General features: G+C 33.5%; 3 protein-coding genes across 6 annotated transcripts in view; 1 reads left to right on the top strand and 2 right to left on the bottom strand.

Annotated features, from left to right (window-relative positions):
• Nucleotides 1–14,160, top strand: part of LOC140439862 (tetratricopeptide repeat protein 5-like) — a 34,461-nt gene extending 20,301 nt beyond the window's left edge. Inside the window, exons 6-8 of the mRNA XM_072530026.1 lie at nucleotides 1,181–1,356; nucleotides 1,687–1,831; nucleotides 7,464–14,160. Of these exons, the coding sequence (XP_072386127.1) occupies nucleotides 1,181–1,356; nucleotides 1,687–1,831; nucleotides 7,464–7,583 (441 nt within the window). The 3' untranslated portion in view covers nucleotides 7,584–14,160. The remainder of the gene's footprint in view (nucleotides 1–1,180; nucleotides 1,357–1,686; nucleotides 1,832–7,463) is intronic.
• Nucleotides 14,161–19,487: 5,327 nt separating this feature from the next.
• LOC140438905 (uncharacterized) lies at nucleotides 19,488–20,910 on the bottom strand. Its single transcript, XM_072528539.1, has 2 exons — nucleotides 20,751–20,910; nucleotides 19,488–20,278 (listed from the first exon to the last, which is right to left on the bottom strand). Exons 1-2 carry the CDS (start codon nucleotides 20,908–20,910, stop codon nucleotides 19,488–19,490), a joined length of 951 nt encoding a protein of 316 aa, XP_072384640.1.
• A 594-nt stretch (nucleotides 20,911–21,504) lies between these two features.
• Nucleotides 21,505–27,337, bottom strand: part of tsl (membrane-attack complex domain containing protein torso-like) — a 219,484-nt gene continuing 213,651 nt past the window's right edge. For all 4 annotated transcript variants that reach the window (XM_072530025.1, XM_072530022.1, XM_072530024.1 and 1 more), the window contains 2 exons: nucleotides 25,631–25,862; nucleotides 21,505–21,971 (listed from right to left, as the gene is read on the bottom strand). In XM_072530025.1, coding sequence (XP_072386126.1) covers nucleotides 21,808–21,971; nucleotides 25,631–25,862 — 396 coding nt within the window. In that variant the 3' untranslated portion in view covers nucleotides 21,505–21,807. The remainder of the gene's footprint in view (nucleotides 21,972–25,630; nucleotides 25,863–27,337) is intronic.

Below are 27,337 nucleotides of genomic sequence, written 5' to 3'. Positions count from 1 at the left end.
CCAAGAAGCACTTTTCTTCAGGACATTTCGTTTGAGTTAATAAAACCACTGATGTTAAGGCGACTAGACAACAATCACACATCAACAGAAATAAAAGAAAAAATTAAATTTCTTTTAAAAATAAATAAGGATACTCCTAAAAAACGTTTCGACTCGATCTTCGGTCCTTGGGCGTTGTCATATTTTTGGACGAGCAAGGAATAGGAGCCCAAGAAAATGGTGCAGCAGCTGTGATCAGTGGACTTACCCAGAACATTTAAAGCAAATATGTGTACATTATGCTGAGATAAAACACAACATGCAGTCTGAATCAGATTAAAATGTTATATTTAGGATATTATAGAACCTAGTTTGGTTTGTAACGTTTGGTTATAGGTAACTTTGATTTATAGTATTTGTTTTTTAATTTTCAATGTTTTTTTCATTTTTTTAAATTTAATGTACATTTAACTGATAAAATAAAGCCAATTCTAGATTGCTGTGGTATTATTAAAACCTCATTAAAACAATAACACTATTTTCAAATAATATTGCTTTTCGAGAGCTCCAGTACGTATGGATTACTAATATAATCCACGCGTGTAGTCACGTAAGAAAGTAGAGCGCGTGTACTGGAGGGTTAAATAAGTTTTAATATCAAGGTTCTGAAATTACTTTCTTGTGGCATTACTAATTTAAATATTATGTTCAAATTGGATTCAGCCACATTTATTGGTTGTAATGAAAATCACATTTTTAACTAACTAGAATTTTTATAATAATCTTTTTGAGAACAATTTCCGGAATGGAAGTCGAAACGTCTAACATTAGTTAGTTAAAATGTGATATTTCATTACAACCAATAATTGTAGCTTAATTCCATATAACCATAATATTTAAGTTTTAATATGCCGAACAAAGTCTTTGTAAGTAGCTATTTGCACCTGTTATCAAGTAAGTAATGCACCACATGCTCTTTTATTAACAGTGAGAATTTTACCCTTGTGTATTACATTAAAGTGGAATTACTGACTTACGACTCACTGATAATATATCATCTAATCCTTTTGGATAATTTTAAAATTTAAATATACCAATCACAAAAAAGTTCCTTTTTAATAATTGTATACTTTCTTTTTAAAATTTAAGATTTTTTATGCCTGCGTCTCAATTTTTCTGATAATAGTAATTTTTGTTCTAGTCCATTGATTCTAAACAACTTGGTCCATATGGCGGTGGTACCTACACATCACCGAATGGAACGAAAGTAAAATTGGCTGAAACTAAATTAAAACACTTGAAAGATGGTATAAATGAAGAAGTCGTTGTTTTAGGAAAAGTAGTGTGTTCTGTTCGAAATGAAGATACTGTACCTTTGTAAGTAAAGTCTTATAATTATTATTTTGTGTTTTCACAAATACTTATTAGTTCATCAATGAGAAATTCTTGTACATCATTATAAATGATTAAAATATACAATTCTCTATTAGTCACATAAGATTCAATGTTGATAACAATTTGTTTTGTTTCCAATGTAACAAATCAAAATAGAGCCTTTAATTAAAACATGCATTTTAAAAATCATATCTAATTTAGAAACCGTGATGTCAAATACAGAGTTTACTTTAATACTGTGAGATATTTGATAAAATCTGAGTTATTGCGAATTTATGTTTCAGAACATAAAGTTTTGTCTTGTATTTTTAGTACCTTTTGTATGGTTGACAAAGATGGAACGTGTGTAGCTGTGACAATATTTAATATAGCCGATGGAAAAGGTGTTATCATAGGCGATTCAGTAGCTGTAGCAGAACCATTTGTGACTGATGTTGATTTTAGTTATAAAAATATTGTAAGTAGATGATTTTGATATTGATTATGCTCACCTTAGTATTTTAGAAGATCCCCAGAATATTTATTGCATTTAAATATATTCAATTGTGTCTAAAACGAATGACCGTGTAGCAAAACCCTCGCGCAGGTTTTAAAACGATGGATTTTAGTAGAATTTGTTAAGGAAATCATTGCAATGCAATGAAACAGTGGGGGGTGCAAGTCAATTTGCATTAGAGATAACGCCAATTAACACTTCCCAGGTACGCCACTGAATGAATGCCGAGCTTCCAATCGTTTCCTTGAAGGAAGGAGTCTGGTGTTAGTGAGGAAAATACGTCATTTGCGCATTAGCTGCAACCTCATACCTCACACCGCGTCGGCGTCGTCAAAGCGATAAAAAAAACGCTGGCAGTTGAAGTATGTATTACTCACACGACTATTGACAAAACAGTGAGCGAGCAGAAGTGAGCGTTTTTTTTGTTTCATATTTAAAAATCGTCCTTTTTTCCAATTTAGAAAGTAAAAGTCCCCTTAAGAGTGCAGGCGCAAAATTTCGGGCCAATACTTTTTAAATGCATTCATTTTTTTCGAATCCTGAGAAAACTATTAAAAGTAAAGAATCCTGAGAAAAGTATTTTTAAAAAATTTAAACGCAGAATGAAAGATTATATTATTACCGAGGGCTGAAAGTCCCTGAAAACTTCTATATGGTATTTTAGTAAGTTACAGGGGTGAAAGAGAAGAGAAAATTTAGTGTAATTTTTAATTTCAAATATCTCATTCAAAAGAAACCTTTCGTTTATTCTAACGGACTTTCGGCCCTCGGTAATAATGTAATCTTTCATTCTGCGTTTAAATTTTTCAAACATATTTATTAGTATTCCCAGGATTCGAAAAGAAATGAATGCATTTAAAAACTATTGGCCCGAAATTTTGCGCCTACGCTCTTAATAAATTTTATTATTTTTATAAATTTATTTATTATAATTTACGCCGCAAATATAGAAGTAAAAATGAGTAGAAGTAAGCCACTGACTCAAGAGGAACTAGCAGCGATAATAAAATTGAAGAAATGAGTGACAAAATGGGACGTCAGTGGGGATAAAGATTGGAAATCAACAGATGAAGAAACGAACTCAGATTTAGATACTGCTGATAATGTTATTGACGCAGACCAAGCAAGTACAAGTTCAGGGACTTTCTTATCGAAAAACAATGAAAACATATGGAATACCAACACAATATTTAGAGATAAAAGGCAGGGGCCACAAGATTTGCAAATTGTGAAGTAGACTATCATTTACTTTGGACAACAACTTTTGAAAAGTATTATAAACTGGACAAATGGACACATTATGTTTATATGGGATTAAGCTACGATTATTGGTTATAATGAAAATCACATTTTTAACTAACTCGTGTTTGACGTTTCGACTTCCACTTCGGAAATCGTTCTCAAAAAAAGATTATTATAAAAAAATCTTCGGAAATGTATAAAAACGTTTATTTGCTATTGGGTTATGTCATTTTAAAATAAACATACTTGGCCTTGATCTTGTAGTAAGCAGCATATAGATGGCTGAAAAAATTTGAGAGCGGTGTTTTTACCCTAGGAATATCAAATTCTGACTGTTTTGTGTGGTTTATATTTGTGTAAACTATATCGTCTTTGTGATTCTGTAGCGTAAATTTTGCAATGTAGATTTGTGTTTTGTGTATTGTGAGCTGCATATGTATTATGTATAAGATTGTAGGTGATGGTTTTCGACTTTCTATTACTCCTTTTTTCTTCGAAAAGTAGGATGAGGGCTTCTTTGACTTTTCCCTTTTTTAGGTCTGTTTCTTTCATGATTATTGATGCATTTTTCCGTTATGGTCTGTGTTCGTTTCCCAGACATATTTGCATATCTGGGATTTCTCAAAACTTCTGTTCTGATGTATGTTTTGTGATCGTTTAACCTGACATTTAATGATGTTGCAGTTTCTCCCACGTAGAAATTGACAGGGTATTTTATAGATGCAGTTTTTTTATCTTTCCTGTGTGTTGTGGGGTTTGGTTTTGGACAGGATAGATCTCAGTGTCTTGATTGTTGTGAATATTGTTGTGATGTTTTTCTGATATAGCATAACATATGATATTGTTGTCATCATTGAGTCCCTTCTTGTGAGGGTTTCTGGATTGCTTGTGGTGTTTTGTTGTTAATTTCTTTAATCTTGTGAAATTCCATTGTTTATGAATGACAATGGCTAGTAATTTTTAGTCAAAACCTTTGTTATCAGATTCTTTCTTCCTGAAATGCATTTTCATTAGAGCAGGTGCTTCGGGCTCTATAATATAGGGATTTAATCTTTTTGATGTTTACGTGTTGGTTGGGAATTTAAATATCTGTTGGTGTGAGTTAGTTTTCTGTAGACTTTGGTTGCATATCCTGTATCTTCTTTTTCTATCTTACTAATGGAAACTAGATGTTTCCACAGGAAAAAAAGTAGAGAAACGCACCAAGATGAAGATGTTGTTAAGAGACTAACAAAGGATATAGAAAATTCTGGTCTCACATTAAATGCGATAACTTGTTTACATCTTGTTCATTGGCTCTACAACTTCTTTCGACAAAGTTAAGTCTTGTTGGGACAATTCGAAAAAACAACGCTGAACTACCAATTGCTTTTATAAATCATGTAAGACGTAAACTCTACTTTATTCGGTTTTCAAGAAAAAGCAACCATAGTTTTTTCTTGTCCAAAAAAGGTAGACTTGTAACATTACTGAGAACCATACACAACAATAAAACTATTGACAACATTAGCCAAAAAATTAAACCAGAAATAATTTTGGACTATAATAAAACAAAAGTTAACCAATAATTAACAAAAATTAACAACCAAAGTGATAACAAATAAACTAAATGAAATTATAGCACTAGCAGAAGAACAACAAGGTTTTAGGTCGGGAAGATCATGGACCGACGCTATATTTATAATGATGAAAGTGGAAGAGAAATCATTAGAATACAACAAACCGACATATCTATGTTTGTGGACCTTAAGAAGGCACTTGACCGGATCAAATTAAAGGAAGTTATCCACTTATTGCACGCAAGAGAGATGCCTCTAGGAATAATCAAAACGTACCAAAACAACACAATAAAAGTAAAACTAGAAGAAGAACTAGCCGACCCTGAGTCCTCTATTGTTCAATCTGATTATAGATGAAATAATAAAAAAAGTAAGAACTAAAAAAGGATACCAAATGGGAGAAAAACAACTTTAATCTGATATGCAGACGTTTTAACATGGTAATTTCACCAAAAAAGACAACATGCATGTTTACAACAACAAATTTACTAAGATGTAAATTGCAGCTGCAAGTTCAGATAATAGAACAAGTGATGGAGTTAAATATCTAAGCATCACATCATCTAGCTACGGAAAACTCGAAACTGAAGTGGAAGATCAAGTGAATAGAGCAAACAGAACCGCAGGCTGCCTGAATGAAACAATATGGAGAAATAAAAATATCGGGAAAGAAATGAAAGGCAGAATTTACAAAACAGTCATCAGACCAATAATGACATACACGGCAGAAACACTACCTGACACAAAGAGGACAAAAACGATGTTAGAAGCAGCAGTATGAAAATATCTAGAAGTACAGAATACGACGTAAATGCATGGTGGAGAACATCAAGAACTGGGTAAAAAATAGAATAGTAGAACGGAACGATCATATAAGCCGAATGACAACAAATAGGGCAGTAAAGACGGCAAGAGCTGGAACGACAACTTAAGGTCGCGGCATATTATCGTGCACGTATAGTTTCCGGCACGTAGCGTTTCCACTCCAGCAATTGGGCTGCGCGTTCACATTTTCATACATAGAATGTTTCAGTTTGGTTCGGTGAAGATTTGATCTCGCTTTTCTCGACAAAAATTATGTGCAATTGCATGAAGAATAAAAAACTGTGTTAAAAAGAAGGTTTGAAGTACATCCAATGCTAAGAGAAAGGAGGAAGGAATGGGAATACTGGACTTTATACAGAGAATTAATTGATGACGATGAAAAACATTATGGATATTTTAGAATGAATAGGATTCAGTTTAAATATGTTTTAAATTTAATTTCACCTTCAGTTAAAAAACAAAATACTACATTTAACGAAGCCATACATATCAAACCAAAAAGTATTTTTAAAAAGAAGAGGTATATCACTTCCGTACAAAAGTCCTAATTGTTTATCACTTAAGTGATTAATTGTCACAAAGCAATAAAAACACATGCATAAATGACAAAATAGCCACGAAAATTATTTTTTTAAATACTCTGTATCAAAATCAAACAAATACCTAAATAAATAACGGGGAGAAAACGACGGACATCTAATTCACATTATCCTTACCAACCGGTTACGACTCGTTACGTAGCCGTCGGCATCAGTAAAATATTGTTTTCAAATATACTGAACGGAAACGTTAAGTGTCTAAAACGCTATGTTCCGGACAGTGTGCGTTGTTCATATTTAAAACCATTTAAATTATATTTTTCGGAAACTAAACGATACGTGCTGGAAACGCAACGTGCACGATAATATGCCACGACCTTAACTGGAAGCACATTGAAAAAGAGACAGAGTCATGTCTACATAAAAAGAAGAAGAAGAAGAATAAAACAAAAGGAGGTGTATATACTTTAGACCAAATGGTAAGAACATACGGCGTAAAACGCATGATCCGACGGTGGCCTATGATTGTTTTTTCCAATATGATGGACATTAGTGCCTTGAATGCATATATCGTGTGGTTATCTTTGAATTCTCGATGTGACAAGAACTTAAAAAAAAGGAAAAATTATTATTCAACTTGGAAAGGAATTGGTTGGTTATAAAGATGAAAATGAAATCAGTGATTCAACGAGCACTCCAATATCACTTCAACCTGAAATATCTGAGCCATCAAGAAAAAAAGCTAGGTGTAATATTTGTCCATCCAAAAAGGATAGAAATATAAGATCAAAACGTGTAAAGTGCGATAAATTTATTTGTGGAGAAAATTCTCTTCTTATTGGTACTTCATGTGCAAAATAATAATAGTTCGAAATAAATCTTTAATTTCCAATCAAATATAAATATTCTATTATTATGGTTAGTTGCTTTTCACACAGTAGTTGTTTCTAGAAATAAATATATTTTATTTTACATCAATTGCTTTATATAAATTTATTTGGCAAAAAATTAATTAATTTATTCGTTTATTCAACCCACGGGTCCTGTCCAATGGACCCGAATGGTAAGTAATCCACGCATTTTTTTTCCTTAGAAGGAAGATTAAGTGAGTAATATAATATTTTGTGGTTTCAAAGTTTCAAATATATATACATTTTACTTCGTATTGTCTACTCAGTAAAATGTTTCATGGAACTGCTCGCCACTGCATTTGAAACCAGCTGTATATTATTTTACTATGCGAACAACTGACGAAAGCAAAATTTAAATGTCAATTGATTTGGCAACACGGCATAAGAAACCTCTATCATTCTTTAAATTTGCTTAGGATCGTGTATTTAATTACTTCCGTAGATTATACGTCTTCAGTGTTTCTGTTGATACTTATTCAGTTGTTTTCATCTTAGACTGATTAATGTTTTGTTTTAGGATTACAAGTTTAGACTGATACGTGTTGAAAATCCCGTGATATTAGTGGTCAATGGTAAAAAAGTGACCAAGGATCTACAGGCAGAAGTTCAAATGTCGATATTCAAAAAATACGACTGACACCTAATAAAAACTCTAATGTAGTTAGGAGGTGCTACTAAACCACGGAAAAATAAGACAGCAGCTTTAAATCTAATACGAGAAATCAAAATCAGTGAGATAGTTGTAATGTGTGAAGCAATTATAAAGTGGCGAAAGTATATCGGAAGAAAAACAAGGTTCAACAAAGTTGTAAAAATTTTTTCTAATAAGCGAGTTTTTAATACATTCACAAGTATTCACGTTTATTTGGAATATTTCATAATTTAGTGCCAAGACATTAACTTCGAGAGACATATGTAAAATGTATTGATTTGCAAAAGTGTTCGGTTTGATCATCATAATCACTTAATTCTCGAAATCAACATGTAACGTTAATGAAAACTGTGATATCGGAGGCGGAATTAATCACTAGATTAAACAAACATATAGAAATTGTGAGAATAGCTTTCATATGATTAAAATCACTTCTAATATGTAATCTTCTTGTTCTTCTTCCTCAGTTTTTTCCTTTTCAGGAAAAGGGAAAAACTGAGGGTTCCTTACCCTTTTTTACCTTCCATCTTCTCTTCGGTTTTCCTCTACCTATATTTCCCTCAACTTCTAACAGCTCTATCCTTCGTCCCACATAGTTCTCTTTTCTATGTCTGACGTTACCAAACCATTGCATTTCTTGAACCTTTTTTGAGACTGTAGTCACTCTGCATCTTTCCCTAATCGCGTCGTTCCTGATCTTCTCCTTTCTAGTCTTATCCAATATTCACCATAACATTTGCATTTCAGCTACCTCCATCTTCTTCTGAACTTTCTTTACAGACCATACTTCACCGCCATACACCAACTCAACTTCACCACACCTCACTTATATCTTTCCTTTCAGCCCTTTCCCGATTTTTCGATCACAGAGTAGCCCGTTTCCAGTTAAACCAACCAGCATGTATCCTGAGGGCAAATTCTCGATCCTGTGTCTCATTTTCCGTTATTTATAGCCAAGGTATTTAAATCATTTTACTCGTCCTGGTTTTTCCTATAGCAATTCGATGTTCCCAACCATTCATGTCCCTCCCAACCCTTAAGTTCTTTCTCTTGAATAGCCCTTCTCCAAGCCTTTGAACTTCTTTGCACTTACCTTTCCTGTCACAATCATAATAAGATTAAGCAGGCAAGGACGCAGTGAAGAACTTTAATGCAAACCAACCGTCACTGGAAAACTTTCGGTCAATCCGACACAAAAACAGTCGCAAATTGATGGATCAGGCAATATTGGCTTACTTTTTTTTCTATCCTTTCATGAGAGTTTTGGCACTAGATCACGGCAAACAGAAAAACATTTTTTGTAGTGAAAACCTACGTTTTCCGTATTTATTTGGATCCATATGGATTATAAAAAACACATTCTACTAATCGTTTTTTAAGTATGTACTAACTTCATTCGTTGCACAAATAAGCGGAACCGTTTTAACTACCATGTGATATTACAATGAGTGATTCAATTATTAGATCCACCCCATAAAATTTTACTTTTTGTTTAATATTGGTATGTAATTGAACTATAAAACATATTTTTGAGCTTAACTCTATTTTACTGTGATTTAGAACCTTACCTTAAGTTTACAAATATTAAAAAAGAAACGAGTAATTACATGAAAACACTTAAAATTGTGCCTTAAGCTTAATACTTACTTAATAACTGCTTGACACCTCTTGGCATACTTTCTATACATTTCTTAGAATTTTGTTGAATTATTTTACTCTACTGCTCGATCGGTTGACGTTTTGTGGTTATAATTTCATTAGAAATATCTTTCTGCATGAGCTTCCAAAGATTTTCTATCGGATTCAGATCTGGCTAATTGCCAGGACTGTCGAGCACCTTTATCTGGCTGTCAGCAAGGAATTTTGTAACAGTTTTTGCCTTGTGACAAGGCGCTGAGTCATGTATAACCGTGAAACTCTTATTCGTAAACCACTCCTAGACCTGGGGAAGCATTTTTGTTTGCAGTACTCTCAAGTACTGGTCCTGTGGCATTGTTTCTTCGACAATGTAGAGTCTAACAGTTACTTGATTTTTATGATAGACCACACCATGATCCCCAGGGGGTGCTTTACCGTCCTTACACTACAATCCGCTTTGTATTTTTCCCCAGGTCCTCTCACAAATTTAGCTTTGTCCATGAGGATCTGTACGGTAGATTCGTCCGAAAAACAAACCAGGATTATTATTATTATTTTAGAATCGTGGACAAATTGATCTACTGAAACTATATAAAGGAAAAACAATGTTAAGTAACGTTATCTTTAGCCCATTGAAGCCTTTTTTCTTCATGGCTGGTGTGAGTAGCGGCTTTTTTGCAGGGCGACAGGTTTAAAACCTCAGATCAGATCATTTTCGTTAAAATCCTTCGAGGTTGTTTTCTGTTTGCCAAGACAATATATCGAATTTTTCTTTCTCGTGGTATTGTAATTTTTTTTAGACCACATTTTTGTTTGCGCCTTGGGGTCAAATCCAAATTTTCGTTAATTTTTTTCTTTATACGGTCCACAATTGTCCATGAAACTTTAGAAACTGATTCTATTTTTCTGTTGGAGTGATTAGTGTTCAATAATAAAAGTTTTTATTTCCGCTATTTTCCTTGGTGAGATGTCTTTGGCTTTTCCCATGATATTCTGATACCACTGGCATAACGAACATGCAATGTTTGCTAAATTCACAAAATATAGTATACGACTGTCAGAATATTACTAGAGAACAGTGAAATCTATTAATTATAACTCTAAACACCAAGAATACAAAATACTATGCACACGAGTTACAAGCTAGGCTGGATAGCACTGACAAAAAATTGCATATGAGTCACGTATTGCCACGCCCGCTGTGTTGCCATTGCCACTGTTGCCAGACTATTAATAATTGTACTTTCATAAAGTGTTACAAGATAATCAAATGGAATCAAATGCAGTTCAATTGTATACCCTTTTTATAAAAAAAAAAATTGAATTTTACTAGGTGGCTCTAATAATTGGATCACCCACTGTATGTTCTGTTTACACCTTTTTCCTTTTGTATTGGTGTTAAGCATATTTACAAGAATTTTAAATTCAGACGAATTAATAGGTCGCTGTAATTTTTTAGGTTATTCTCACACTAGTTTATTTAAAACCTTTCGGAAACCATTTAGATCAGTTACTAGGTAACTTTTAGTTACCCTTAATCATGATGAACAATTAAAGCTAACACATACTTGCTAGTATTTAGCTAGCAAACCACTTTTAAACTTCTAAATAACGGTTACTTTGCATTTACTTAAGTTTCTTTCTGAAAACTTACATTTTTTTGCTAAAATAGCCTTTAACAAAAATCATCAAAAAAATGATTGCAGTAAAATATTATAAGTGAAATCAGTAAACGAATAAGCAGAATTTAAAGCGAATTAAAATGGCTTCAATCGATTTTTTTTCAAATTAAAACAAACATTACTATTAATGATCTACTCGAAACATAATAAACTAACTCCATAATAGATAAAAGTTTCCCATATATGGATTTGATTTAATAATAGATCTGAATAGAATTAACAAATTTAAATTGATAACAATGTAGGTAAAAGAAATTACCAGGTTCATACGATCTTAAAATTTGGTGCCCAAATCTTAAATACTTAAGATAATTTTAATATTGACCTACATTATGTGATATTATATGAATAAATTTATTTTAGAAATACTCTGATTGACTCTTTGGAACCCAATTTGTCATGTTTGTCCAATTACTTGATGTTATATGTTCCGAATTCCGATCAGAATTGAAAACGGACTTAGTAGAAACGAAACGTGTTTTCTCAAGATTGTATGGTCTTTGGTGGTTGCTGACCTTTGAATATTTGAGTAATGAATTCAAAAAGAGCTCAAATTAGTGTCTCTTAGGATTAAATACTCGCCGGAACCATTTGGTTTGTGACTGATCAAAGGCCAAAAACAATTAAAATAAATTATGTCCGGAAAAATGACTTAACAGAAGTAAGGAAATGGGAGGTGGCATAATAAACACATGACTGCAATAATAGGCTATGCCTGAAGGCAAAAACGAATATACAGTGATGAGTGCCTTAAGAACCGGCAAAATAACGCAAAAGATAGAAAACATAATACGTTGTGAAATAAAAAGAGATGAAAGTAGTAGAGGTGGGAAATTATCGATAGAAACCTCTAATTTACATTACATTACATTAGGACTATCGATAGTTTCCCACCTTTAGACGTTAGCTTATGAGCTAATTGACTTCAGTCATAATATTACAAGTATGACGTCGAACATTATTATTTTTTAAATTTCGCAAAAAGTAAAAACTGATTGAAGGCAATAAAGCAAATGTAAGTAAACAGTTTAATTAGTAGTAATTTGATAAATACAGAATAACAAGCTATGATAATTCTGTATTGAGAAGAGTGTATGCGACGTCTCAAATCACAGTTTATTATTGATCAATACTTTAATTTTGGATAAAAACATACTCGTACTTGAACTGTTTTTACTTACATTACGTGATACGTATTACTATGACTGAAGTCAACCAGCTCATAAGCTAACGTCTAAAGGTGGGAAACTTTCGATAGATCTAATGTAATGTAAAGTAAATTATAGGTTTATATCGGTAATTTCTCACCTCTACTACTTGCATCTCTTTTTATTTCACAACGTATTATGTTTTCTATCTTTTGCGTTATTTTGCCGGTTCTTAAGGCACTCATCCCTGTATAATTAAAGACGAAGAAATATGTGGTTATACTTTTCTAAGACTGGGTCATCACGTAGTCGAAATATCCCAGCGTTTAAGTCTTTATCGTTTTATTAATTTTAAGGTATCCTTTTTTCGATGAAAAACTACTTTGTTTCTTGTTTAGGTCTCCCAGTCTATTAGTAATATACGCAATTCTCGTAAGAGCCATGTCTAAAAGCATATCGTCTCAAGTTTTTTTTTCTTATGACTTATGGCTGATTCTTATGACTAATAGAAAAACAGTACATTAACATTGTCGTAACGGAGAGAAATATGTCACTCATTACCACCCCTAATTTAATATTTAGTAGCATATTCATTGCATCAAGTAAATTCTAAAAAATGATCCTCGTATACACGGCGATCAAGTTCTACGACCAAATTCGATATATGCATCATTAGCAGAGATAGAAAAAACATTTTATACAAAACGTAGATACAGCATAATTTCACATTTTAACATTACACGTTAAAATTCATATTTGAGTATTTAGTGCCAACAATTTTAAAACCGTAGTATGTTATTCTCATTTCTAGTTATATTCTCATTAGCTGACATTCATATTAGTAATACTGTGTTGCTTCCTGGCAGTTCTTTAAGAGATTTTTTGTAGTCCCAAATCAGTAGCTTATTATAATAGTAGTTCAAGAATCTAACGTAAAATTCTCCAGTCTAATATATTGTATCCAAGATTTGAATTGTATTCTTCTTTTGTTGTCTTACTCTTACAGCTTTGAAACATTCACCTGCTGTTTTCGTTGGTTATATGGAGTGTTCCTTCCACTGGTTTCATGAATATACTCTTCAGATTACTCACTCCACATCAGTTCCTTACGTATTTAAGTTAGAATCTGCGACATCTTTTGCGTTCTATTTTCGCCATTAGTATTAATCTTAATAGTTCATATTTTTACATATCAGCGCAGTACGTGATTATAGGCTATATGTAGCACTTGATTATGCGAAGTCGTCTCTCTTGGATATAAGTATTTGGTGAATATAAAAAGTTTAGTTCTCGGTATTGATATTCGGATGCGTAGTTCTTCGTCGCAGTCCCATCAGTATACAGTAAAAGTATTTAAACTTTTTAGCTCTCTGTGTTGATTCTTTGTCGATTAGTAGGTGGATTAGATTTAAATCCTGTCTGCTTATGGTGATTTATTTGATATTATTTGTGTTAATTTTTGGGTCATAATGTTACTTATGTTTATGTTGGTTAAAAGATCTTAGAATTCTGTATGTTATTTACCAGTAAGGCTGTACGAAATTTAGATTATTTATTAGTATTCCGTTCACTTTTATTTCTTGAGTTCGGTTATTTAAATCTTATTGGAACATATTTTTTTACGTATTAAACAACATAGAGGATAATATAACTTCTTGCCGGATACATTTTGTTATTTGTATTATGTTGGTGGATACTGCGTTATTAAATACATTGAATTATGCGTATTAGATACAATTGATATTATTATTCAGGAAGATCAAAAATAAAAGACATTCATTTATTATCTAATAATTTTTTTAGACAAATAAAGAATTGTTTAAGACTATTATGGCAATATAGGTAAAACAATCACGTTTTAACTGTATTTTAATATAATTCTAATTTTTCAATATATTTTTCAACAAAGTTGGGTTTAAAGAGTGATTTGTGATGTTGAAATTGAACAAATTTAATTTCCTTTAATTAAAAATGTGATTATATGTATAATATAGATTTCTTATAGTAATAAAATTTTGTATTTGTTCTTTAAATATCCTACGAAAAATATAGAATATAGCAACTTCTTTGTATTTTCATTTTTGTAAATAAACCTCATATATTAAATTATGTTTTTTATTGTACTGATTCATGAAGATGTGATTACAGTATGGTGTCCACTCTTTCCAGTGGCGGCGTCTAGAGTAAATTATTGGGATGCACAAATATTGAGATTTAACCCATTTCTGTCGGACTGACTCGTTCAAAAATTCCGTTGAAACCCATATTAGAAACTACTAAAATGGTTACATTATCTTAAAATAACCGACTAGCTTTTTTGGTTTGGTATTTACAGGTCGTGACCAAGTAAAAGGGAGTAATAATAGAGTATGTTTGAATATTTATTTTAATTTATTTAAGAGTTTAAAAATAGCATTATATCATTTACTTGATGTGAAAAATACACAAACACTCTATACAGACCGATGTCATATTTCTTACACTTTATACGTCCCTTAAAATATTAACGATAGTCGAAAAGTTCTACACAGAGCTATGCAGATCAAGAGAAAAAGATAACAATACGCGACCTCTAATTACGGTAAAAACTGGGGTACTAAAGCAAGGATTAAATTTAATGCTCGATATAACAAAATCAGAAATCAAAGAGGCACTGAAGAAAATTAAAAATAATCGAAGGTTGAGTTTACCGAAAGTACCAGCTGATTATAGTCGCAAATGTCAAACATAAAAAATTTCGGTTTAGCAGTGTTGGCATGTTTTTATAATGTATATGCTGTATGCTTCAAATATAAAGAGATAATACTTTAGAAAATAATGAGTAAATATTTGTTTCTTCGGAGATTAATTGCAGTCTGCAGTTAATTATTAGACATTTTTTTGACAGTTGCCTTTTTATAGATTGGGGGATAGATTTGGCAATCGTCAAATCAGCAGTTGCTAGATTGCAACAGATGCTTGCAAATAATCTCGAAAGAGACAAATATTGACTCGTTATTGTTTCATATAAATTAAAAATTGTTGAATTCATAAAATATTATAATCAAAATGTACTTTTTAAAAGCTTTCTTATATTTGAGGCATACCTACATTTTATACATTATAAAATTATCCGAACACTGCCAAACCGAAATATTTTATTACATGGTGGACATTTGCGGCTATATTCAGCTTGTACTTTCGGACTGAACCTAATCGAACCCCAGGCGAAGATGGAATAGTGGCAGCATTAAAAATTGGAGATCTATTAATTGAAAAAATTAAACTACTTTTTAATATCTGCCTTCACAACGCCAATATTCCAACAGATTTGCACAACGTTACTAGGATTCTATTACATAAAACAGGAGACAAAGCAAATTTAGAGGATTACAGTTCGATTAGCCTCTTCAGTCATATAAGTTGTTTACGCGAATAATAGTTAAAAGAATGGAAAGAAAATTAGAAACTTATCAACCAAGAGAACAGGCAGTGTTACGGAACTAATGATCATCTATAAAGTATAAAACTCTAATAGAGAAAGTAGTAGAATAAAATAAACCTCTAGTGTTAATATTTGTCCATTTTCACACAGCCTTAGTTGAGCTAATCAAAACACTACAGGCGCTTAAATAATGCAGGCTAGATTATAGATATACTAAATTATTATACAATATATACCTACAGGCAACAACCACTGTCAAATTACATAATAATAGTAATCGCTTAAAAATAGAGCGGTGGGTTAGACAAGGAGACCCAATGTCACTTAAACTTTTTAATACTGTACAGGAACAGTACAGGTACTGTACTGTACTTTTTAATACTGTAAATGTCCACCAGGAACATGCTTTTAAGAATTTGGATTGACTGACAAAGAGAATAAAAATAGATGGAGAATATCTAAACAACTTACGTTTCGCCGATGATATAGTCATAATAGCTGAGAACTTAGGAATGGCAAGAGAGATTGTACAGGAACTCGTTGTGGCTACACAAAATGTAGGTTTAAATATAAACATTTCGAAAAAAAAAAAATAAATAATAATGACAAATTTGGAGATACAAGAGATATAAATACCTAGGACTTGAAATTATAGGGCGGCATATGGAAAACTGAGAGAAAATTGTAAAAGTGAGCTGCCCACAGCTCACTCCCAGTGTTAACATACGGAGCAGAAACACTTACTTTAACAAAAGCCTGTACTACCAAACTAAGAGTCTCACAGAGAAGAATGGAGCGATCCATGTTAGGAATAACTCTGCGAGACAAAATAAAAAACGAAGAGGTCAGGAGAAGAACCAAGATGACTGACGTTATCAAAAGGATAGCCAGACTAAAATGGAGATGGTTAGGACACAGATAGAATTATGGATAGGCGATGGACAAAGAGGTTATTAGACTGGAGAGCTAGGGAAGACAAGAGAAGCGTTGGTCGAACACCTACACGATGGGCTGACGCAAGATAGACGGGGTTGGAAACACGAGGAAGAGACCTATTTTCAGCAGTGGACTTTTGAGGCTGGATGATGATGATGATGACATACTATTCTAAAGAATTCTATTCATCGAGAGATTCACGGATTCTCTAATGCCAGCGAATCAGCGTATATGGCTTCAATTTATATATTACAAGTGTCGATCAAGTTCATATATCAGTCAATCTGTTATATGCTAAATACAGAGTAGAACCTCTAAAGAAAATCTCTGCTCCGTGTCTGGAACTCTGTGGTGCCGTTATTTTATCACAGCTTGTGGATAAGGCAAACCAATTCCTTAACACTGATTTTCATGAGAGATTTTTCTGGACAGATTTAACCATTGTCTTAGGTTGGATTAAAACTCCCTCTTACTTACTCAAAACGTTTGTGGGTAATCTTGTTTCCGAAATACAGTCTAAAAGCAAAATTGCAAATTGGAGACACATCGGCACAACTGACAATCCAGCTGATCTTCTGTCTCGGAGTATCAAACCTGGTCTTCTTAGTTCTTGTGATCTCTGGTGGCATGACTCAACATTCTTGGTGGGTCCGAAAGCTGGTTGGCCTGCTCGTTAGTTTGATTTTACCGAAGTTCTTCTTAAAACTAAATCTTTGTCTAAATCTCTATTTTTGGTTAACTTTTTTATATATTTATTTGAAAAATTCTCAAGCCTACCCAACGTTACAAGTTTGGTGGGCTATTAGTTGAGATTTAGGCACAATGCTCTAGTTGGTGACAACTTTCTCAGATGGACTGGTTTCGTTAGTTTAGAAGAATTACGTTCCTCTATTCAGTGTTTGATTAAATTAATTCAACTAGAAGCTTCTCTGATGAAATTTCCCTTTTAAAGGGAGACTATCTTTGAAAAGCAAGCTTATCAGCCTTAATCCTTTATTAGATGAAAGGGGTGTAATAAGAGGAGGAGGTAGATTACGTAATTTTCATTTTGATTTCGATGAGAAACACCCCATGTTTCTACCTGCGCGTCATGCGCTTACGATTTTGGTGTTCCGAACTCATTTTCGACATTTTCATGCTGGTCCTCAGCGTTTTCTCTCTGTGGTTAGTTAGAGAAACCTTTTGGCCCATTAACAGTACCAGTACTGCAAAACAAAAAGTTCTTCAATGCGTACACGGTGTTTTCGTATGAAGCCTGCTCAAATATCTCCAATAATTGGAGATCTTTCAGCCGAACGTGTTACTCCAACTCTTCCATTTTATGTGATAGGAGTTGACTATGCAGGCCGCCCATTTGTCCTTAAAATTAAACGAGGTCGAAACTCATTGCCTTACAATGTTTGTCTGTTTGTATGTCTACCTGTAAAGGTGATTTATTTGGATCTTGTTGAGGACTTAACAATTCAGTCATTTTTAGACGCATTAAAGCGAGTTATTGCTAGGCGAGTGTAAACCCACACAAATTATGTGGGTACAAATTTTGTGGTACATATACAAATGTTCTCTGTTCTAACAATAAGTTACAAGATTTAGGCAAATTTCTCAAAACCAATCATGTTCATATATCTGATATTTGTGCAAATAATAATATAAATTGGCAGTATATACCTACCCATTAGCTTACCAAGACTGGTCTATAATACTTGCTCAGGTTGAAGGAATAGAAAAGATCTGTTTCCCGCCATTAGTCTCGTTTCAACTTCTCGCTCTAATTTGTTGTCATTTGTGATTGTTGCTCCTAGATATTTAAATTTTTTAACCACTTCGAAGTTGTGATCATTTATAGTAATGTTTTGCCTTATTCGCCGTCGTTCTTGTTTTGAGACGACCATGTATTTTGTTTTGTCTTCATTTATTTTTAGACCGATGTTTAATGCGGCTTCTTCAAAGCTCGAGAAAATATCCTTAATTTCTAATGTTGATTGTGCTACTGCGTCTACGTCATCGGCAAAGGCGAGTATGATTTTTGCTCCCATGTCTGGTTTGATTTTAGGATATATTTTTCGCATGACATATTCTAAGACCAGGTTAAACAACAATGGGGACAACGGATCTCCCTGTCTCAGTCCAGAATTTACGCAGAAAGCATTTGATATTTTTCCCCCTATTCTAACTTGTGCAAAAGAGTTACTTACACACATTTGTGTTACCGCAGCTAGTTTCTTGGGTACGCCGAGCTCGATCATTGCCTTCCATAATGTTGCACGATTAATTGAATCATAAGCCTGTTTGAAGTCTATAAAAATCTGATGCGCGTCGTGATTATATTCCCAATACTTTTCAAGCATTTGCCTTATTGTAAATATTTGATCAATAGTCGATCTGCCAGGCCTGAAACCACACTGGTAGTCACCAACTATTTCTTCGGCGTATGGTACTAATCTTTTTAATAATATCGAAGCCAATATTTTATATGTAGTGTTGATTAGTGAGATTCCTCTGTAATTCATGCATGATTCCTTTTTTTCCTTTCTTGTGTATTGATACAATAATACTACCACACCATTCTTTCGGCATTATTTCTTGTTGCCAGGCCATATCTATTAATTGATGGATTTTACTTATGAGTTCATGACCGCTTGTTTTAATAGCTTGTTTAATTAGCTCGGCATCAATATTGTCCAGACCAGGGGATTTATTGTTTTTAAGCGTTTTTATGGCATGCGCAATTTCTTCCATGCTTGATGGGGATATTTCTAATTCGTCCGTTTGATACTCATGTTCTCCGTTGTTTCCACCATTTTCATTGTTTTCATCAGTGAAATTTTGGATATTCAGGAGCTCTTCAAAATATTTAGCCCATCTTTCTATTATTTTGTTTTCGGCAGCCAGAATTTCTCCATTTTTATCTCTTACGAAGTTAGGTGTGCTTATGTACGAGCCTATCTTATGTTGTCTTACTTCTCTGTAGAAATTTTTACTTTGATTTCGTCTGTGTTATCCTTCTACTTTTTCAATTTATTGCTGCAGATATTGTCTCTTTTTTTGTCTAAGTGTTCTTCTAGCTGCTGCTCTCTTTCTCTCTGTGAAATCGTATACGTTTTTCTTCTAATGGATTCGACAGATAATCAATTCTTCTTTTGTTTGCTTCTTTTAGAGTTCTTTCACATTCGTCGTCAAACCATTTTTTCTTTTTTGTTTTTTTCGTTCTTCCGACAGATTTCTCTGCTGCTTCTGTAATAGTTGTTTTTATAGAGTTCCATCGCTGATCGATATCTTCACTTTCATTTTCATTTATTTCCAAAACCTGAAACCTATTTCTTAATTCTACTTGGTACTGTCTTTGATTATTTTCTTCTTTCAGCTTCGCCACATTCCATCGTTCGATCTTTGTGTGTTTATCTGTTGTTTGTGTTGAAATTCTTGTTCTGAGCTTGGCCTTTACGAGAAAATGGTCTGTGTCGCTGTCCGGCCCTCTCATAGTTCTTACACTTATTATGCTGCTAGAATGTCTCCCATCAATCAATACGTAATCTATTTGATTATTTGTTCTTCCATCGTTTGATCTCGATGTTGCCTTGTGGATCTTTTTTCTAGCGAACTGGGTGCTTTTGATGGCTAAGTTGCAGCCTGTCGCAAAATCGACCAAACGTGATCCATTATCGTTTGTAACTTCATGTACACTATATCTTCCTACCACCGGTATTACGTAGTCTTCTGTGCCTACCTTTGCGTTTAGATCACCTAGTATTATTTTAATATCGTGGTTAGGAGCTTCTGTGTAGAGTTGATTTAGAGAGTCGTAGAATTCATTTTTATCATCCTCTAATGCGTCTTCGGTTGGTGCATACACTGAAAATATAGTTAAATTGGACCATTTACCTCTTAATCTTATGATGCAGATTCGTTCGTTTATTGGTTTAAAGTCTAATAACTCTGATTGTAGTCTTTCATGTATTACAAAGCCACATCCTCTTTAATGTCGAGTTTCATGTCCAGACCACAGTACTAATGACTTCTCCATGTGTATTGTTCCAGACCCTGTACATCTCATCTCCTGAATGGCTACTACATTATAGTTCAAGTTTTCTAGTTGTTTTATCGCTGTCGTGGCAATTCCAGGTCTGTACCAACTTAGTACATTCCATGTTCCTAATAGAATATCCTTTGTCCGTAGCTTTCGTCGTTTGTTTTTATAATCTGTCCTATTCCGAGGCAATAATATTCGTTTCGTAGCAATTTTTTTTTACTTGTATGGGTCGCTGGTCCATAGCAAAACCTTCTTTTCAGAGGGCCATGTTCTCCCTTCCTCGTTCGCCCTGACCCTGCCTTCCATTGGAGTTGGTTACCCAATCTCCAACAAGGTTGCTCAGGTTTTCGGGGTCCACCGGTGTGGACAAGACCACACTTCGTGGAGGTGAGGATAGGAATTGAGTAGGAGAGGCTAGAGATGCTAACTGGAAACAGTATCTTATAATGCGCATCACCACTCACAACATGTGGGTATGTGCTGTGCTGAAAAGCGAGCACAAAAAGATGGCGGAATAGTTCAACAACCTGTAACGTGTCTGTGAATAAAGTTCATTTAAATTATAGTTTCTATTAATTCAATGCACATTTGCTGAAGTGTATGATCACCTTCTTCAGGCTGTCCATACGAGTTGGCATAAGTAGTGTACGGCTTTGGCCTGATATAAATGCATTTACACCAGGAGATTTATAATGTGCTATTGTCGTTTAGCAGCTTCACTTTTTTGCAACATAATATCTGGTTCTTTTTCATAATCATTTTTATCGATGTATATTTCATAGGTAGTATCGCTCGAATATAGTTGTTCACAGTAATTACGTCATACATATACTATACCTGTACTATTTCATGTATATTTGTTACAAGTGAATAGTTAACATTGTATACTGCACAGTTTTTTGGTTTAAAAAGTGTGTTATATCTAATAGCTTAATAATATATAGTACAAAATTGCTCATTTTACAAATTTATAAAAATTCATACTTTTACGTCTGTAGGTAAAAAAACAAATATAATAAGGGGGATGCGATTCAGAAAATAAAACAAGTAATAAATTATTATTTATTAAAATCGAGTAGGGAATCTTTGTACATACTTCTTGATAAATTATTAAATAGTCGTCCATAATGATCACAGATAAATACCAGATACCTACCTATATGTAATCTGACAGTTTCGTATAATAATTGTCTTGTTACAATTGAAGGGTGTCCAGTCGTTCCAGGAATCACTGTTTTTAATCACATTCTTAAAAGCCATATTTCATAAAAGAATAGAATAACTAACTCCTTTTTAATTTGCGCTGGAACAATGTTTGAATGGGCATTTATTATTTGGAAGCTCACCAATACTACAAATTGCTCTCCCACAATTTTACGAAATTGTCTAACACTTCCTCGAACCATTGTCTCTTCAAAGGGTCTTTGAAAGCAGGTGCTAAAGTCTTCAGTTGCATTTCTAGAATGGCTTCGTTGCCCAATAGTGAGTTTAATCTGCCGAGTAGCCTTGGATCCCCTAAAATAGTAAACATAATTAATAAGGCATACATTTTCTTTGGTAAGAAAAGAGAAAAATAAATGTTCGACGTCTTCCGATTATTAGTCGCCAATTATCTTTCTACTCCAAGAGGATGTGCGATGAGTGTCTTTCTTTGATCTCTTTACATGAATTTTCTCCCTAGCTTTTTGTAAGTATTCCATTTTTTTACTGAGTGTACTTTGTACATATCTTGGCTGATTAAATCATATAAAGAATCGGTAAAAAACAAACACAATTTTTACGAGATTGTGACTGATACACCTTCTTTGCAACAACATAACCTTAAATATGATGCCAATAACTTGGCTAGGAACGATGAAGTCAAAGGTGATCTATATGGCAAGCACCTTCTAAATGTAGGTATTTATGTCATATCCTTCTACATCCTCTACAGGGGCAAAAAATATAATTAACCAAATTAGCACCCTAAGCACCGTTTTAAATTCTGAAAGAAGTCTCAGATAAGTTCATAAAACTAATAACTTTTATATTCAATGCAATTCTGCGATTAAACTACTTTTCTAGCAACCTGGAGGCGGGCCCAAATCCTAATGATCCTTAAACCAGAAAAAAAAACCAAAAATGTATCTTTATGCCGGCCTATAAGCCTTTTGCTTAAGCTCAGCAAAATCGTTGAGAAGATGTACGTGAAAAGGTTAAAAATGATAATAGACAGATAAAATAATTCTAGAACATCAATTTGGTTTCCTAAACAAGCACAAAACTATAAAACAAGTGTATAGATTGGTTAACCAAATAAACAAAGATTTAAACAACAAAAGATATTGTTCAGCTGCTTTCATTGCCATATCTTAGGTATTCGATAAGGTTTGGCACACGGCATGACTACAAAACTAAAGAAGCCCCTACCCTATCCTTATTTTCAGTTCTTAAAATCTTATCTGGAAAATAGACACTTCAAAGTAAAACAAGGAACCGACTATACTGAAATATATCCAATATATTCAGGCGTCCCGCAAGGCAGCGTCCTTGACTCAATATTATATTTCTTGTATACAGTGAATACATTTCCAACAACAAGAAAAACTGAAGGGATAAGTGCAAAAATGATATAACATTTTTTGAGTTAAGTGAAGAAAATAATACTGTTAAGTGAAGAAAATAATACTGTTCAATTTCCACTTCGGAAATCGAAGTGGAGATTGAAACGTCAATAAACGTACTTTAACCTTTAATTGTGGCTTATTCCCATTTAAATAGTAATAGACGTTAATGATACACAATTTGGTTTTCGCAAAGGCCTAGGAACGTGTGAAGCTCTTTTTTACTTATACTGATTTAAAGATGCCTGGACGTCAATCAAGATATATACGTATGTTTTATTGACTATAATAAAGTATTCGATAAAGTACGACATAAACAATTAATGAATGTCCTGAAATCAAAGTCGATTGACTACAACGACCTCAGGATCATATCATATTTATACTATAAACAGCGAGCAAAAGTAGGTGTTAACGAACAGCTGTCAGAAGAAATTGAAATTAGATGTGGAGTGAGACAGGGATGCGTATTGTCGCCAATTCTTTTTAATGCCTACTCCGAAGAGGTTCTGAAAAACACTCTTGAAGGTGAAACAGCTGGAATAAAGAAAAATGGAGTTCCCATTAACAACATTAGATATGCGGACGACACTGTGATCTTAGCCGAAAATATTGAAGATCTTCAGAGACTGGTGACCAGAATGCGGAGTATGGAAAAGAGTATGGTCTAACAACGAATGTTAACAAGACGAAATTTACGAGAATATCCAAAACTCAAAGAAATAAAGAGAATATTCTAATAAACGGAACCAACGTCGAACAAGTGGACAAATATGGCAAATATGACAAAGGCTAGAGCAAATTTCAACAAAATGAGAAGAGTGCTATGTACAAGGGATTTAAAATTGGAACTAAGAGTTAGGTTGGCGAGTTGCTATGTTTTTTCGACTTTATTTTATGGAATGGAATCTTGGACCTTGAATGCGACATCAATGAAAAACTGGAGTCATTCGAGCTATGGGTGTATAGAAGAATTCTGAAAATATCGTGAACGGAACACGTCACAAACCAAAAGGTTCTGAGAAGGATGAATAAAGAAATAGAAATTTTAAATATAGCTAAAACAAGAAAATTGGAATATCTCGGACATATTACACGTGGAGAGAAATACACCTTGCTCCAACTGATTATGCAGGGAAAGATCCAAGGAAAGAGAAGCATAGGGAGGCGTAGAATGTCATGGCTGCGCAACCTGAAAGAGTGGTACGGATGTACATCAAATGAACTTTTCAGAGCAGCCGTCTCAAAAGTCCGAATAGCTATGATGATTGCCGACCTCCGCCGCGGAGATGGCACTTGAAGAAGACAGACTATATAGCACTTAACCATTCTTAGTTCTAAACTGAGATGATTATTGTAAAGAAATGTATTCATTTTCATAAAAGCAGTTTTAGTTATTTTTATTCTGTATTTTATTTCTATGTCTGGTACTAGTTGGTCTGTATTGATAGTTCCCAAATATGTAATTTTTTGAACTTTTTCAACTTGTACTCCATTTAATTAAAGCTCTGCATCTGAATGTGAGTTACGACTAAAGACTAAAAATTTGGTTTTGTTTGAGTTTATTTTAATGCCCATTTTCTCTCCTACTTCGTGAATACGATCAAGCAGAATTTGGAGACCTTTAATATTTTCTAGTAATACTGTATCGTCCGCGTATCTAACTACTTTAAGTCGTTCCCCGTTAAGCTTTATTTCATACGGCTATCTCTCAAGTGCTTTTTTTTAAATAATTGGTCCGAGTAAACATTAAATAATGTTGGGGATACAATGCAACCTTACCTGATTTCTCATTGTATGGAGATTTAGTTAGTATAGTTGTCTCCAACTTTTAAGATAGCAGTTTGATTACAGTATAGATTTTTAATGACACGAATATCTTTGTCATCTATTCTTATATTTTTTAGCATTAATTTTACATGCAGTACTTTATCTACTGCCATTTCGAAGTCCACGAAGCATGCATATACATCTTTTCTTTGATCATGGCATTTTTGTAATATGATATTTAGCGCAAAAAGTACCTTTCTAGTTTCCCTAGCATTTCTATGGGAACCTAACTGGGTATCTTCGAGATCTACTTGCTGATTGGCATTAATATATATTTCTCTATTTTGCTAGTTTAAATTATTGAACACGTCTTCTTATAGGTTAATGGACCTGACGTTGGACCTTTTCTTCAGCGTCATTTTTTATTCAATCGGCTGTGTGTCGACAAATAGGTCCTTTTTTTACATAATATATCACCTAAATCCACGTACCTCTTGCTTTTTTACTAGTCTTGATCAACTTATGCCATATCTACTTTTTTTCTCACATGGAAGTGTATTTTGCCTTGGTTATATTCATTTCTAAATCTCATTTTTTATAATTATCGATTACTCTCTGACCAGTTGTCATTATATTCATAGTCTTGTGAAAACACTATCGAAATTTAAGTGTCAGCAAATATTTTAAACAACTTGAAGATATGTATGTTTCTATATAAGTTCTTAAGAGTGCAAACTCTAAATCCAAATCGGTGACAGTGGTGGCTATAAACTTATCTTTACAACTAAAAAAGTAACTTACCATGAATTTTAAGTAACGACGGATAACTAAAAATAGAATAATTGTATCTTAGTTTGTACAAGGTCCAGTTAGCTACTGAACGGTTTCCGCTGGCGACTTTTATAGTGCCCATGTGCTCAGCGTACCATGGACTGAAGTAATGGCCTAATTCTAAATTACTTATTTGCGCAATTCCCTGCTTTTTTAATCGTTCTTTCATTTGTTGATAGTTGGTTTTATTGAAGACGAATACCTGAAACATTAAAAAAAAACGATAAGTTTGATAATTTGCACAACTACCGAATCAAATAAAAATAAAGAAAACTATGACAGATTAAGCTAAAGGTAAATTATTAATAAAGATGAAGATGTGTACAACACACAAGTGTAATAGACATATGCAGTAGTGCACCTAGAATTTGCTTCTGGGGGGGGGGGGGTTTGGTTGGTCACCGAAATTTTTTTTATGATGCTACCTCTATTTTGAGTCCTTAAAACGTGTAAGTAACAGTGTCGGAATAGGGTCCTGGGGGGGGGGGGGTTAACCCCCCAAAACCCCCCCCTGGGTGCGCCACTGGACATATGAAAGCGTAGTAGCGAAAAAATATTAGTTGTGAGTAGAAAAGAGAAACAGTGTTGTGAGCAAGATAGATATAAGACTACTAAAAGAAAATGACATCTAGAAAAAAGTGAAAACAGAGATTAATAAGAATTTTGCGAAAATAGTTGAAGACACTACTAGAGGCATAGACGAACAGTGAAACGAAATGAAGACATCTATTACCACAATGTCGCAAAAAGAGAAAAGAAGCAAGAATGGATGACAGATAAAATATTGTAGATGATGGAAGAAAGAAAATTAAAAGGTAGAAATGACAAAGAATACAAAAAGGTGTATAAGACTATACTAAAGGAGATAAAAGGAAAAAAAAAGCATGGCTGACGGAGAAATGTACGGAAATTTAAACACTACAACGCAAACATGTCGATTTCCATATGCACAAAAAATTAAACAGGTACAGAACACTAGACAACAACGCAATACAGGCATAGTTGTAGACATTGAAGGCCAGATTTTGACTACCATTGAAGATAAATTACGAAGATGGAAAGAACATATGCACGAATTATTCGAAGATGCAGCACGAAGTCTGACGGAAATAAACAATCCCTACGGCCCAGAAATAACAAATGAAGAAGTAATTTAATTGTATGTTATAAAAACCTTACGGTGATGACTGATGACAAATTGGCCGATACGAACGCTTTAACCGTGACGTATATCTCCTTTCGTCAGCTGCAAAGAACTTTAGTTCTTAATTTTCAGTGCAAACTCTGAATCCAAAATAGCCTATTCTTCTTAATTTTTCTGATAAGCCCTTTACATATGGTATTGTCATCCTAAGTTCCTTCTTGTAAGTGTTGGATTGCCTGTAGTGTTTTTTTTGTTTTTGTTTTTTGTTTATATCTTCTAGAATTCCTTGTTTATAAATTTCAAGAAGAAAATGAGTTTTTTTCTTCTTGAAAAGCCTTTGCATGAGAGCAGGTATTTTGGGCTCTATAATGACTTGAGAATTCGAAATCTTTACAAACGCATAGGTAAGACGAAGTCCTAAAAGTCAACAAGGAGCTATAAAAACTATTACTGTCAATAAAAAGATGAAATTTTAATTCGTGTTGCAGAGAATCCAGATATCAGTACTCGCCGATTAAGTATGCCAACAGGAA

Source organism: Diabrotica undecimpunctata, chromosome 4, assembly GCF_040954645.1.
Source record: "Diabrotica undecimpunctata isolate CICGRU chromosome 4, icDiaUnde3, whole genome shotgun sequence".
NCBI lineage: Eukaryota > Metazoa > Arthropoda > Insecta > Coleoptera > Chrysomelidae > Diabrotica > Diabrotica undecimpunctata.
This window is presented reverse-complemented; position numbering and strand designations above follow the sequence as displayed.

What these genes read in the sequence shown, in the direction of transcription:
- LOC140438905 (XM_072528539.1), bottom strand. Translation starts at nt 20,910, where the DNA reads ATGCGCATTATAAGATACTGTTTCCAGTTAGCATCTCTAGCCTCTCCT. An exon ending in CAACTCCAATGGAAGGCAGG is followed by an intron (nt 20,279 to 20,750) that starts GTCAGGGCGAAC and finishes CTATATTTTCAG; the next exon opens with TGTATGCACCAACCGAAGAC.